The sequence below is a fragment of the Amyelois transitella genome, chromosome W (assembly GCF_032362555.1).
Source record: "Amyelois transitella isolate CPQ chromosome W, ilAmyTran1.1, whole genome shotgun sequence".
Taxonomy (NCBI): Eukaryota; Metazoa; Arthropoda; class Insecta; order Lepidoptera; family Pyralidae; genus Amyelois; species Amyelois transitella.
In genome coordinates this window covers 9,162,625-9,178,041 of record NC_083536.1, presented here as the reverse complement: position 1 = coordinate 9,178,041, position 15,417 = coordinate 9,162,625, and the positions used below count along the sequence as shown (strand labels likewise).

The 15,417-nt window shown below is 35.5% G+C and overlaps 1 protein-coding gene across 1 annotated transcript; it reads left to right on the top strand.

Moving 5' to 3' along the window:
* Window positions 1-10,631: 10,631 nt before the first annotated feature.
* LOC132904279 (uncharacterized) lies at window positions 10,632-11,938 on the top strand. Its single transcript, XM_060954209.1, has 2 exons — window positions 10,632-10,764; window positions 11,013-11,938. The coding sequence occupies exons 1-2, from the start codon at window positions 10,722-10,724 to the stop codon at window positions 11,621-11,623; spliced, it is 654 nt and encodes a 217-aa protein (XP_060810192.1). The 5' UTR covers window positions 10,632-10,721; the 3' UTR covers window positions 11,624-11,938.
* The last annotated feature ends 3,479 nt before the right edge of the window (window positions 11,939-15,417 follow it).

Below are 15,417 nucleotides of genomic sequence, written 5' to 3'. Positions count from 1 at the left end.
GTTTTAGGTAAAGATATTTCATTTTTAGTTTTAGTAATAGATAAGAAAGTAGTGTCGTGGTCAGTTATTGTAGTTTTCAGGATAGCAACGAAAGCCGAATGTTTTTTGTGATTAATTTTCAAAAAGAAGTGGTCTAAACAACTATTTTTACGTGTAGGCAAATTGTGTCCCGGTAGTAAACCATAACTTGAAAGCATATTTAGGTAAGACAACCTGTTGTTTATTTCGTGTAATTTTTCATTTGGTTTGGGTAGAATATTTATATTAATATTACCAGCTAAAATAATATTGTTGGAAGATTTAATTTTATTTAAGTGAGAGCTGAGTGAATTTATGAAATTTTCGGGGTTTGAAATCGACGGAGAACGGTAAATACCCAGAATTGTGTGGTTGGGAATATCGATTTGTAAGCATGATGCATGGGTAAGCTTAATTTCTTCAATTTTCGGTTTTAAAGTACGTTTTGCGTAGACAATCACTCCATCATTCTGGTTTAGCCGGGCCATAGTGAAAAGAGATATGTAATTGTCAAGCTGTGGAATTTGTTTATTTGGATCAAGGCGGCATTCAGTCAGAATTATAATATCAGTTGTAAACGTTAGTGTCGAAATGTTGGTAATGAAGTCATCGAAATTATGATAGACACTACAAATATTTTGCGCAATTATTGTTAAATCCGTTTTCTTTATTTGACAATGTGTAGATATTTCTGCTAAATCACAAGCAACCGATCTTGCTACATTTAAATTATCTATTTCATGCATAGTTACTAAGGTATTATCCATATTTGTAAATTAATAAGAATATATTTGTGGTATTTGATCCGACGTCTATATTAAATAATATTTTTTTGTCTAAGATTATAATGTGAGTCCTTGAACCTATTGCGATCTTTAATTTGAGTATTCTAAAATGTATGTAGATATTTTTAAAGTGTAAGTTAGAAAGTAAAATTTTTGCTTTTTTAGATAATTTTATTGTGTCATAATGTGGGTATAAGCAGATGATATAACTATTAATTCTTAACATCTGTACCAAGTTCTGAGGCTTAAAATTTGTCATAGGGGTGTGTAAATAAGTATTAGATAGACAAAGATTATAAAAATCCATTTTAATTTCATTTAATTTATGTTGAAAAGGGCTAGTTGTAGTATTCTGGCGAAGTGTCGTGAAATAATATAATAAATGTATGTATTCACAGAGTAATTTGAGTCTCATTGTAAGGATAAATACAGGGAACAAATACAACAAAAATATATTTAAGTAATACTTTAAGTTTGTTCTAGGAGGCGTGCAAGACAATATTATTTTTATGTACATGCAAATACATAGTCAAGACTCTTGTATGAGACTCTGTACCTGAGACTCCGTTTTAATAGAAACAATTGGCGAGTTGTCATCCCTTCGTACGTACACCTTCCCATACGAAGTCCAGCAATATTTGTATTTCTTCGACTTAGTTAGGTCACGAGCGAGGAAGTAAAGCCGGGCTCCCCTGGCCGTCAGCTGCTCGGAGACATATACTGGCGTATATTCGTTTTTTCGTAGTCCCACGTGTTTACCACAGAGTTTTTCTTTGTGCCGTATATTGAAAGCTTTGCATGCTTTCAGTACTGAAGACTTTAATAATGCAGAGGAAGTTTCAACGATGATGGGCGAGTTTGCTTTACTGTCTTTTTTATTTTTTACCCTGTAAATATCGCATATATCTTTTTTGTCGATTTCGCAATCAATCGTTTTTGAAAGATGTTTCACCATGTCTATTAGGTCTTCTTTTGTCTCTTTCTCCATCTTCGGAACGTTTTTAATTTCCAAATTTCCTTTCCTATTCAATAACTGCATGTCCTCAATTTTGTCCTCCAAAATCACTATATACTCTTTGTCCTTCTTTGTCTGAATTTCTAATTGTTCAATTTTATTTTTTAATTCTCTATTTTGCTCTGTAAGAAAGTTAATAGAGCTTTCGATATTAGAGTTAGTTTGTTTTATCTCCATGAGCGCTGGAGTAATTTTTTTGATTTCTTTTCCTTGCTCAGACATTAGAGACTTCATCACATTCATCAAGTCTTCTTTGAATAATTTTAATTCGGAGTCGTGATCACACTCTCTTCTGCGTTTAGACCGTTGAGAGACATAACTACTAGGAGGGGTGATGTCATTTATAGTTTCTAATGTAGATAAATTCGAGTCCGATGCCGATTTATTCAGTACACCATCCATGATCTGATTAATAGACAAAAACACACGCAACTCTCAGCGGCTTAACAGAGCGGTTGTTTACATAAAGCGCGTAGCGCGTAGCTTGATGCAAGTATGTATAGTTATATAGTATGTACAATACTTGCGGTGATTGCGATGAATGAAGTGTCGAGTCGATCTTTATTCGTGGCGTAGCACTCCCCTCCGGCGCACGGTCAGTCCAGGTAGATAGTCAGAGCGTGATGAAAATATTGTCCGTCTCTTGCGCGCGTCGCTGCTCCGTGCCGTGACCTTGGAGTACGCTCCGCACTTGCGCGAGTATTTAATTTTGATGCGGAAATATACTTGTTTCGGAGATAGGAATATAACACTAATAGTAATTCAATTTATGAGCGTAATTAGCGTATATAACTTTAAATATTTGTTGCTTAAGCGCGTAGCACGTCTGCCTTGTAACGCAGCTTGGACGAAAGAGGATGTATGTATGTAATAGATGTTTACTTATATCTGGGTCGTAAGAATAAGTTTATTTTCAATTTCTTTACGCCACTTTATTCATTGGATCCAGTTTATTTTGCGTACACCAATTCAAAATTAAAAATTCAACATATTTATTGATTATTATAGGATCCTTCATATCGCTTAATCATTTTCAAATCTTTTGGTTTCACAACATTGTCGCGGGTATACGGGTTTTTCTTGAGTCGCGAGGGTATTTAATATCGCCTTTTCACTCATTTCGCTAATCGCTGCACCTATTTATTTATGTATATTGTTTATCTATTGTAGTTTTTATGTATGTAATTATAATTATTTTATTTTATATTTTGTGTAGGTATAAATATATTTATTTAGTTTAACCCCACATGAAGTTCTCTGTAAGACCCAATGGTTGACTGGTAAATAATGCTTCTAGCATTAAGTCCGCCAATTGTGCTATACGTTTGTATCTTGTGCAATGAAGTTTAAATAAATAAATAAATAAAAAACATTGGTTGACGTCAAATAAATTAATTAAAACTAAGCTTACTGCCGCTTCCAAGGCGTCAGTGCAGAAGAAGCGGTAACAAACTGCACTGCAGCATTTGCTTCAACAACGTCAACTTCACAAATATCCAAATTTAGAATAGAATGTGGACAAGAGAATACAGTGTTCAGATAAATTTATTTATATGAGATTTTAATAATAAATAAAAAAATATATAAATTCTTTAATGAATTGCTAATTTTAAATAGATTTATGTACAGTGTGTACTGAATTTTGATTTAGGTTCAAATCAAACTACAATTCATTACGAGGTTCCTGTGCCAAGCTCAAGCCAGATTTTTTTATCATTCAGGTAATCATCAGTCCTATAATATGAGTAAGCCTTCTCACAAAGTACTTTCTTTATATACTCTTTGAATTATTGGTTAGGCATATACGGCATGACTAATTTATGTTTATTACGTAAATTTCTATCAGTTGTAGCACTAACTTTTTGAAAAAAAGAGATATTTTTCCTAACTTACATTATAAGATCAAATATGTACTGGGACGCTACTGTAGATATATTTATTTAAAGAAAGAGTTGTCTTAACGAGTCTCTTGTTCCTAAACCGAAAATTGCGCGAACGGCCTTTTTCTGAATTATAAAAGTAGTTTGTATATCAGCGGCGCTACCCCATAAAAATAAACCATAAGATAACAAGCTATGAAAATAGCTGAAATAAACAAGTCTAGCTGTAGCAACATCTGTCAATTGTCGGATCAACCTAACAGCATAAGCGGCAGAGCTAAGTCTATTGGAAAGTTTAGAAATATGAGCACCCCACTGTAGCTTTGCATCTATTAAATTATAATTCCTAAAAACTTTGTATTTTCAACAAATTCTAATTTCTGACCTTCCAGTATTATGTCGGTATTGGTCGGTAAATTTAATGTATTGGGTCTTATTAGCATTTAAAAGAAGATTGTTGGTTGAGAACCACATAGATATGGCCGACATTATATTATTAACCAAAGTTACATTTTCGCTATTGCGATTTGACTTATAATACTACCAGACAAACCCCTTCAGACTTTTTCAAATGAAGTTGTTTAAGCGCCTTTAATATATTATCAGAGTTAACATATTTAAATTTAAAGACAGATTTGATGGGAGTCTTGTTATTATTAAGTAGGGCTTCAACGCGCAATGGACTAGAGCAGAGAGTCCCAAACTTATTTTGTCTACTGCCCACTTTGAGAATAAATATTTTTTTAGCACCCCCATTTTTTCACCTATTTAAAAACCACTTTAACTTCAAATTAGTTTAATTAATTATTGTGACCTATATATGTATATAATGTATATGTATGTATAGTAACGGAGAATTCTTAACGAAACTTTTACTATAACCCGCAACTTAAAACCTGAGCGCAGTAGGTAACATACAACGGCGCTTAGGTCTCAAGTTAACTCTTACGGGCTCCACCTGCCAATAAGAATGATTATTGAAACGCAATATTATGGTATTAAAACAGAGTATCTTTTATTAAAAACTAGCTGTGCCCGCAACTTCTTCCGCGTGGAACAGTTATTTTGGGCATCATTGAAGCCCTCAAGGATGAATAATTTTCCCCGTAATTTTTACATTTTCCATTATTTCTTTGCTCCTTATAGTTGCAGCGTGATATTATATAGCCTAAAGCCGTTCTCGATAAATGGTCTATTCAACTCAAAAATAAATTTTCAATTCGAACAATAAAATGACGGCGTTTCATACAAACTTGCACCCCCTATTTTATCCCCTTGGGATAGAATTTCAAGATAAAAAGTAGCCTATATTCTAATCCAGGTTACTAACTATATCTGTGCCGAATTTCGTTCAGATCCGTTCGGTAGATTTTGCGTGATGCACGTACAAACATACAGACAGACAGACAGACAAAAATTCTAAAAAACATTGTTTTGGTTTCTATTGACCCTAAAAAGACCCCTTATAATTTTTTTTCTTAAATATCTTCAATGTACAGACAAAGTTCAGTTACAGTTTTATTATATGTATGGATGGATATAACTAAAATAATCAATCGTTATATAAAAACTAATGTGATGGATGAATTTGATGCTGTTTAATAAGTTTGTTAATATCAGGTTCCAATTTACTCAAGAACAGTCGCAAGTCGCCACGTTCGGTAACAAGCAAACGATTTCTCTTTTTAGTAAGCAGTGTTGTCATAGCACTAAATCCACGTTCACACAAATATGACGATGGGAATGCTATCAAGAATCGTTAAACGATTGACCACAATCCTGGGTACAATTGCGGGATCGGTTTTTGTAGCCAAAATTCTTGGTAACCATTTTTGAACTTGATTTTTATTTCCTCGTTTGTTGTCAATTCTATAAGCTCTTCTTCCAGCTGAGGTGACATGTGAAAACGGATCTAACACCCAGTCTGGTATTTCCAAGTTCAAAATGTCCTGGTATCGTTCGGTGAAATCAATGTGGAGGTTTTCCAAATGTTGGCAGTAGGCAAACAATTCGTCGTTACTGCATGATACTGATAAATTTGGGAAATTGTGAAACTCACGTCTGCCCAGATTCTTTTTGTGTAGAAGCAGTTTGGCCGCGAAAGCAGCAACGACGTTTTTTGTTTTAATTAAATTTGGTTTATCGCCTTGCAGTTGGAGATTCATGTCGTTGAACAATTTATACAGGTCTGTCATGTAAGCTATATCATTCTTTGATGTTATGAGCTTGTCTTTCAATTCTGTATCTTTAGTTTCCAAGAACTCTATAACAGAGTCAAACAGGTTGTAAAATCGAGTCAGACAATTGCCTCTTGATAGCCAACGAACTTCAGTATGAAACAACAAACGGTTGAAATCCTCGTCATTAGTAACACAAAGCTGATGAAATAATCTATCATTCAAAGAGCTGTTGCGGATTTTATTGACTGCTTTGATGACATATTGCAGTGATTGAAATAGTTTTTCACTTAAGTTTCTAGCTACTAAATGTTGTCTATGAATAACGCAATGTACAGCAAGGACATCTGAAATTTTATTTTTTAAGTACGCTATGAAGCCTTTATGGCACCCTGTCATAGCCGGAGCGCCATCCGTAGCAACTGAAATAATATTTTTCAAAGGAATCCCTTTCTCATCGCTAAAATTTTCCAATGTATTGAATATGGTTTCACCTTTTGTATAGGTCTTTAAATTTCTAGCAAATAATAAATAGTTCTTCACATATTTTCTTATCTTTAATAAACCTCACGTAAGACAACAACAATGCTTCATTAGTTGGTAAAGTGGACTCATCGAGCTGAATTGAGAATTGACTTGTCCTCAGGTGATCGCACAATGATTCTTCAATGTTTTCAGCCATTTCATCAATTCGTCTTTGCACAGAATTATTACTCAAAGGAATTTTTCGGATAATATCTGCGGCCGGTTTATGAAGCACAGTAATTATTACTTCATTTATTGCTGGAAATATTAACTCTTTTCCGATGTTATGTGGTTTGCCTTTTTGAGCAATTAACAAAGAGATATTGTACGAAGCTCGAAGTCCGTCGTCATCTTGCTTAGCAGCCGCCGAAAATAGTTTTGCTACACTTGGCTGAGTATTATGCTTCTTCTCTAGGTCTTCAAATGATCTTGCAGCCTTGAAGGCTTCATTGCTTCATTCGAAAATGTTTTTAGACATAGAAGACACAAAGGCGACGATAGGTTTGTGGGATTTTCAATAAATCCGAATTTGATATATTCCGCGCTGTATTGCCGTCTCTTCTTTTTTACTTCCGACATTGTTTTGCTTTGAGAAATACGTTCAACTTCGCGAGTAGTGTAAAGGAGGCGTAAGTACTACTGATCTATTGCGCGCGAAACCACAAATGAAAATAAAATAAATATTACTTTGTTTATATAGGAATGCTTAGGCAACACGCACCGACAAGAATAAAAAAACATGCATAAACTCGTTTATCTCATTCGACGCTCAATGGTACTCAACAAGTCCGAACAAGTATTCAATAAACCAGCCGATTGATACAGGAATGCACGTTTTTGTTAAATAACCCGAATTGAAAGTGTGTCTGTTGCCTTTTCATTTGTTTGTTTGTGTCTACTTTCATTACGAAACGGAGCGACCGATTGACATGCTTTTAATTTTTTCTACATTCAATAAAATAGCACAGATATATGAACTACGGCGTACGTAGTTTATATACTACGCTACGCGAAGAGAAATATAGAACCGAGTTTGAGCAATCTTTTAATTCATATTAGTTGATGTTCACAAGTTGTTGTTGTGAGTCGAGAGCTCTTGAAGTCGTTGTTTAAGAGGCCTCCTGAACATGAACATGAACATGAACATTGGTACCACACCCAGCCAAGCAAAGCCTGACCCAGTCTAGCTGGATACACCAGGGGGCACAGATTTTATAGGGAGTGACACGCTCAGGGATGGGAGAGGAAGGCCGACCAACCGCAACCAGTCGACCACAATCGACCGACTATACAGCCTATAGCCAATATAGGAATTAAGGAAGACGGGTATTTCGACGGAGGAGAGCGTTGATGTGTTGCGTGTTTCCTTCTTCCTTGTATCTAATTCTTGTTTTAACGGTTCGTTATCAGTTTCATTTATTTCGTAGGAATCTCGTGCTGCTGTGATGATTTTTGTTATTAGTCGCGATGTCTGCCCATTCTAAAGAATTTGTAGTGTAGGATTTCATTAGGCCTTCGTTATTATGTAGGAATTTTATCCCCGTTTCGATGGTTTTTGTGGTTGGTCGGTCGGCTGTTTCAGATCTTTATTCTTGTCATCCAAATTTGCCTTCAACCTGTGGCTTTCTCTCAAGTTGGCCGCGTTGTTTCCAATGTGAGTACTTCCAGTTTGAGATATTGATGTCACACGTTTCGTTTGTAGTGTTGTTTCTAAAGTGTCGTGTTTCTTGTACACTTCCAGTTGCAGCATTAGCCCTTATGCGTCGTGTTTCTCCAGTTCGTAGCATAGATTCCGATTTTATTTACTCTAGTTTTTCCAGATCTCATTTTCGCCTCCTATGCCCGTGTTTCATCAGGTTCTTAGTATTGATTCTATGCGTCGTGATATCTCTAATTTGCAGCGTTTATTCCAATACGTCGTGTTCTCTCAGGTTCGCAGCATTGATTGCAATATGACCTCTATCAGTTCGCAGCTTTAATTCCAATACATCATGTTTTCTCTAATTCGTAGTCTTGATTCCAATACGTCGTGTTCTCTCAGGTTCGCAGCATTGATTGCAATATGACCTCTATCAGTTCGCAGCTTTAATTCCAATACATCATGTTTTCTCTAATTCGTAGTCTTGATTCCAATACGTCGTGTTCTCTCAGGTTCGCAGCATTGATTGCAATATGACCTCTATCAGTTCGCAGAATTAATTCCTATCCATCATGTTTTCTCTAATTCGTAGTCTTGATTCCAATACGCCCTGTTCTCTCAGGTTCGGAGCAATGATTCCAATATGACCTCTATCAGTTCGCAGCATTAATTCCAATCATGTTTTCTCTTTCTTTCCAATACATCATGTTCGCATCATTAGTTCCAATACATCTTGTTTTCTCTAATTCGTAGTCTTGATTCCAATACGTCGTGTTCTCTCAGGTTCGCAGCATTGATTGCAATATGACCTCTATCATTTCGCAGCATTAATTCCAATATGACCTCTATCACTTCACATAACGTTTCCTCGAATTCGTAGTCTTGCTTCCAATACGTGATGTTACCTCAGGTTCGCAGCATTGATTCCAATAAGACCTCTATCAGTTCGCAGCATTGATTGCAATATTACCTCTATCAGTTCGCAGAATTAATTCCTATCCATCATGTTTTCTTAAATTCGTAGTCTTGATTTCAATACGTCATGTTATCTCAGGTTCACGGTATTGATTCCAATATGACCTCTATCAGTTCGCAGAATTAATTCCTATCCATCATGTTTTCTCTAATTCGTAGTCTTGATTCTAATATGTCGTGTTCTCTCAGGTTCGCAGCATTGATTCCAATATGGCCTCTATCAGTTCGCAGCATTAATTCCAATATGATCTCTATCAGTTCGCAGCATTAATTCCAATATGATCTCTATCAGTTCGCAGCATTAATTCCGATGTGACCTCTATCAGTTTGCAGTATTGATTGCAATATGACCTCTATCAGTTCGCAGCATTAATTCCAGTCCATCAAGTTTTCTCAAATTCGTAGTCTTGATTCCAATACGTCATGTTGTCTCAGGTTCGCAGCTTTGATTCCAATATGACATCTATCAGTTCGCAGCATTAATTCCAATACATCATGTTTTCTCGAATTCACAGCCTTAATTCAATACGTCGTGTTGTCTCAAATTCGCGGCATTGATTTTAATAAGTCATGTTTTTTGAGATTCGCAGCATTAGTTCAAATATATCGGTTTTCAGTATTTCCTCCAGCTCGTAGCCTTGATTCCAATATGACTTCTCCAGTTCTTAGTACTTAATTTTATTTAGCACTCAATTTTGATTCTAATATGTCGTATTTTTTCCAAATCCCAGCATTGATTTTATTGCCTGAGATCCACGTGGTTTTGCAGCTTGCTCTGCCGATTAATGTATTTAATCTAAGTTGTTCAATCGTTATAAGGTTTGTTAGAATTTCTCCCGTGGTATTTTTGTGTTTGTGGTGGAGGTTTTCCTCTATGCTCTTTAAGGCGCGTTGTTTTCTAGTGTCTTGGTTTACGGCATGTGCGTTGAAATCACCTAGAATTATCAGGTTGGAGTTGTTTGGCTATACTCTTATGAGTTTTCGGATTCGTATGAGGTCGTTAGTTACTGCGGATGTTGAGTTTGATCAATGTTTTGTGATCACGAGTAGATTAGTTTTGCTTCCGACGTTGATTAATGCTGCCATGTTGTTAATGTTGGATTTCATCCAGTCAGTCGATATATTGTAGTTTTTCTTTGTCAGGATGACTAGCCCTCGGCTACTTTTGTTGCCGCTCAAAATCCAGTTATAGTGTTTAGATTCATAGGTGCCGGATTTTATGTGCGTTTCTTGAAGGCAGGCTATAGGCATTGCTTTATCTTCCAGTGTTTGGTCGATGTCCAATTTCTTAGTTAGGGTTGTAGCGCCTCTTACATTCCATGTTGCTATGTTGAGATTATTATTATCGATCTGGTCGTGGTTTAGGTTCGGTCGCCTGGGACGAATAAGTCTGTGGCCTGTCTCGTCTGGGCGGCATCCATCGGCGTGTGATCGTTAGAGCTTAGTGTGTCTTGAGTTATGATTGGGCCCATTGCGCCCATATGGTGTTCGAAACAATCGTAGTGGTTTTCTTTGAAGATTAAACTCTGCTATTTCTTTTAACCTCTTGAGTACATCTGTTCTTTACATAGAACGTTAAAAATTTAAAAATTTTACGCTTTGATTTTCACTGGTAGCTCTGTACTTTTTTTTCAACGAGATATGGCAATCTTTTATATTTATGAAAAAAAATTAAAAGTCAAATAACATTCGTCATTTTTTCTAAAAATGGCGTCGGGAGATAGACATGTTGATGTGCGGCTGCGCAAGGGTAAGTAAATCCTCTATCATCTTTTGCAAGGGTGAATTATTTATGCTGTATTTTACTACAAAAGACAAATTTAGGTTTCAATCAAATAAAATACTACATTATTTTTTATTAAAAACTTATTAGGTGTTTGTGACCTTGATGTATTTTTTTATGTCCTCTGCGAAGTACATTGGAACTTTACATTTATTTTCAGACTCTGTCTTCCAATGTCCTTTATGTAGGCTGTAAGACTTTTGTTTATTTTTAAGGTTTATCTGAGCAAGAAATCGATGGCATTTTAAATGAATCCGAGTTTGACTTTTCCGGAGACGATTCAGATGGAGATCCTGAGTTTCTGCCACCAAATTTAGAAGAGACAAAGCAAGATCGTCGCAATAGTGATTCCAGTAGCTCAGATGATGACACCAGTATATTTACTCCTCAAACAGCTTCACCAGCGTTTTCGGATGATTTGAATAGCTTGGCAGAAGTATCGTCCACACAAGCAAGACCAAGAGGAAGAGCCAGAGGAACATCTCGTTGTCGCAACCGTGGTCGAGCCGCCAGGTCGCAATCCGTGTCTACACGACAAATCGCTATAAGAAATAGGCAAAATAATACTGACGTTCAAGATACTTGGATACATGAGAAGTTGGATACAGTTATAAACGATTTGATGCAGCCATCATATATAAATAAATATACTGAAAATTGGGAATGGCACCAATTTTATGATCAATATATAGATGACGATATTCTGAACACAATCGTAGACTGTACCAACAGAACACATGTTTTAGAAACTGGAAAATCGATGGGGTTGACTCTAAAAGAACTTAAAGTGTATATTGGAATTACAATGATCATGTCAGCCTTATAGTATCCAAAAATTTCCTATTATTGGTCTGAAAAATGGAAAAATCCTGTGATTGTAAAAGCTATGACTCGTAATAGATTCTTTTTTATCAGACTAAGACTAAAATGTGTTTATGACCCTGATGTGACGCCGGAACAAAAAATACAAAAGATTTGGAAAATTCAACCGCTGTTTGATCGTGTGCTTAATGGATGCCATCAACAAAATCGTCAATCTCATTTTTTTCTTTTAAAAGATATTTGGTTTATCAAGATTTATTAGTAGTGGTAAGAATATGTTTTTGTTGATTTTGAGTCTAATAATATATTAAACTATTACTTGGTGAAAAAGTGTCTTTGTTTTATTGAAAATAAAAATAACGTAGAATGTTCCCCATATATGTCCTATACATAGCTCATGATGGTAATTATCTGATGTCCTATATGTAGAACATAGTGAAAATCCGTTTTCAAGAAAAAAAAAATTTTTTCCTCATTTTTCCTATATATGATATCACCCAATGAATACATTCTCAAAGTCTTAAAACATAATTTAAAAAAAAATATGTTTGGAACTCAGGAGGTTAAGAGGGTGCCGAGAAATACTTTGACGTGGATGATGTCGTATTCGGCGGCAGCTATTAGAATGTCGGTTCCACCTCATACGCCTTCCGTGAATTGGGATTTTGTGTATTTCTTGATTTGTGTTTCTAAATCTGAAATATCTGTTTGATGGTTCAGGTTGCTTATAATTTCTTGGCGTATGTTTTTTGTCGTGTTGGTTTTCTTCCGTATATTTTGCAAGGTCTCGACGAATCGCACAGTGATCGAATGTTAGGCCTAATAAGTCATTTATTTGGTAAGCTTTGCTTTTGAGTGATTGCTCTGTATATGCAGTTGCCATCTCGAATTATTTCCTTTATCGATATGATTTTTGTGTTTGTTCTTGCAATGTATTTTTAGCTGTAAAAAGAACTTAATATCTAGAATCGCTGTGGAGAGAATGGTTCATTATTAAGTATTATAATAGTTTATGGTTTAGTATGTGTATTTGCAGGGTTTTGTTTTTTAGGTTGGTAATACGTTTTGGCCAGATGTGCGTTCTTTGGCTTTTATTGTCGGATTCATTGAAATTGTTGTTTCTTTAGGGTCCCTCTTTTTGTTATTTCTTTTTAAAATTTTTGTTTATTGCGCAATGCTCGCACATGTTCGGCATTGACTTTCGAGAAAGTTTTGTAGGAGGATTATTTTATAGTGTTGCGCTGTCATTGACGCCGATGGTTTTATTTATTTATTACGGATGGCCCTGTTTAGGTTTTTTCTCTTTTTTAGAGTTTTTGTGTATTTTGAAGATAGAATAATTGTTAAATGGACAAGGTTTATTAGGTCTGGTCATTGAGGTTCCTTAATTTTGTTAACATATATGAATTACTTACATTAGCTGGTTCATATGGTTTGGTATATTAATTGGCTTTGAGATGTTTGACCTTTTTTGATAATAATAGCGGGAGCTACGATACTGGGGTGTTAGTGGTTGTTAAAGAAAACCTACGTGAATTTAATGATGTTATTTGTTGTTATAGTTTAAAATGTAGTTGGGGTTGTTATTGGATTGATCTCGATGTGTTTAAATGTTTGAAGTTTCTTAGGCCCTATTGTGTTGTTTACTTGATTTGTGTCATTTAACTTTTACACAGAATTGAGCTTGCCATATATTGTTGACAAATTGTTAGCAGAATTGGTATTTACTTTTAATTTTATTAGTTATAAATAATTGAATGTAGGGACTGTTCTGTTTGGGTTAAAATGACGTATTCTTATCATAGTTTTCTTTCTTGGGAGCTCTGGTACCGCAGGTGTTAAAGTATATAGAAACGATCTCACCGGGTTTTCTGCAGCACGAGCACATATAAATATCGCAATTGTTACGCTGCACCAACACAAAACACTTGAAAACACGACACAATTTGCACTATGTATGGTTTAAGGAATCTAAAACTAAAAAAGTCTCTTAATTTCGCGACTAAACTTATCGTATGAGGCTCGGCCCGGGTGACGTTTAGGCGGTGCGAGTGGTCAACAGATGTGATGGGATCTATTGTGTTCGGCACGACCGTCTTCGTCCGATGTCCAAACGAGACTCGTCGTTGTTTAAGAGGCCTCCTAGCTAAATAAAATAACAAATCACTTCCCCCCGCCTCTACACAACGCCCCCATTTTCTTTCTGGGTCTCTTACCCCCCCTTGAGACCTGCAGCGCCCACAAGGGAGCGTTATCGCCCACTTTGGGAAAGACTGGACTAGAGTAAACGTCAGAAGTTAGCTCTACAGGGATTTTTGTTAAGAAATTATCAAAAGCATTTACTATGTCCAGTACTAGTTTCAAAAATATTTTTGCTACCGGATGCTATTTGGTTAATACTGTCTCTAACTTTGATTATGCCAGATTCTTTATTAAAAACGTTCCATGTTTCTTTAATTTTATTTGGTGCGTTGTTTATTTTTCTACTAATGTGAAAAGACTTGGCTTGCCTGCCAACTTTTTTAAATAATTTTTGACATATTCTACAAAAATGGGGTATATTAAGAAGAAGAAGAATAATGAAAGTCCTTCCTGTTATCCTAGGGTTTAGTTTAAACCATATGTTGCGTTCACAGAATCATCATAACAAAAATTTGATGATTGATGATGATGATGGACGCAACATGTGGTTTAAACCTTACCCTAGGATAACAGGATGGACAAATGAATTAAAAATTGTACACCAAAATATACAGGGCCTTCCTGGCAAAAACTTATTATTGATCTATTTAATGAAAAAATGGATGTAAATATGGTGCGTTTGATTGAGCATTGGATCCTGGAGAGTGAGCTGATGCCCAGTCTTAACAATTTTGATGCGGTGAGCTGCTTCAGGACAGGGTCGGCAATAAGGTTGTGTAATATATGTAAAGAATGGTCATCGCTTTAAGAAGCGCCACGACATAGTCAGACTTTCCCTTGAGCGCTGTGTTGAGGTATCTTGTACCGAGTTTGTGGAACACATTATTATTTGTATTTATAGTCCACCCAATAGTAATATTATGAATTTCCTGAATTTAATGGAATAAGTTCTAAGAGTAGCTGCAAAAAGTAATAAGAAAGTAATTGTTTGCGGTGATTTTAACATCGACCAATTAGTTAGCTTCACAGTGACAACACAGGTCCTTAACCTATTTAAATATTTTAACCAAGATAATGCGTTCTTGGAACCAACCTGCTTCACTGCCACATCTGCTAAATGTAATGTTTTTAGTGAACAAAAACCAAATAATAAAAAAGTATTGAGTAAATTACCCTCTGATCACTGTGATAAATTTGTTACCTTTACCACTAAAAATAGTACATGAGATGAATCAATTAAGGGCAGACCTAAAGTTCTTTAGAAAATAGGATTTGCGCAGTAACTTACACGGGCAGCGATCCTAATGGTCATTATAATAAGTTATTTACAACGATTTCAGACGCGTACTCTAAAACATTTATACAAAAGAAATGGAAATGCGATAATAACTTTAAATTCAATGAATGGGCTACTGTTGGCATCTACAAAAGTAGAAAGACTTTGTACGATTTATATGCCCAAAAACAGTATCGATTTGAAAATTTTCAAAAAAGTATATCTATGTACAAGCAAAATCTTTGTACATTAAACACAAAATAAGTAATGCTCCCAATAAAACAAAGGAAACCTGGTGTAGTGGAGCTAAGATTATGAATGTAACATATTTATAAGATGAGGCTATTGAATAAATGTCAGTATTAACTCAACACTCGTTG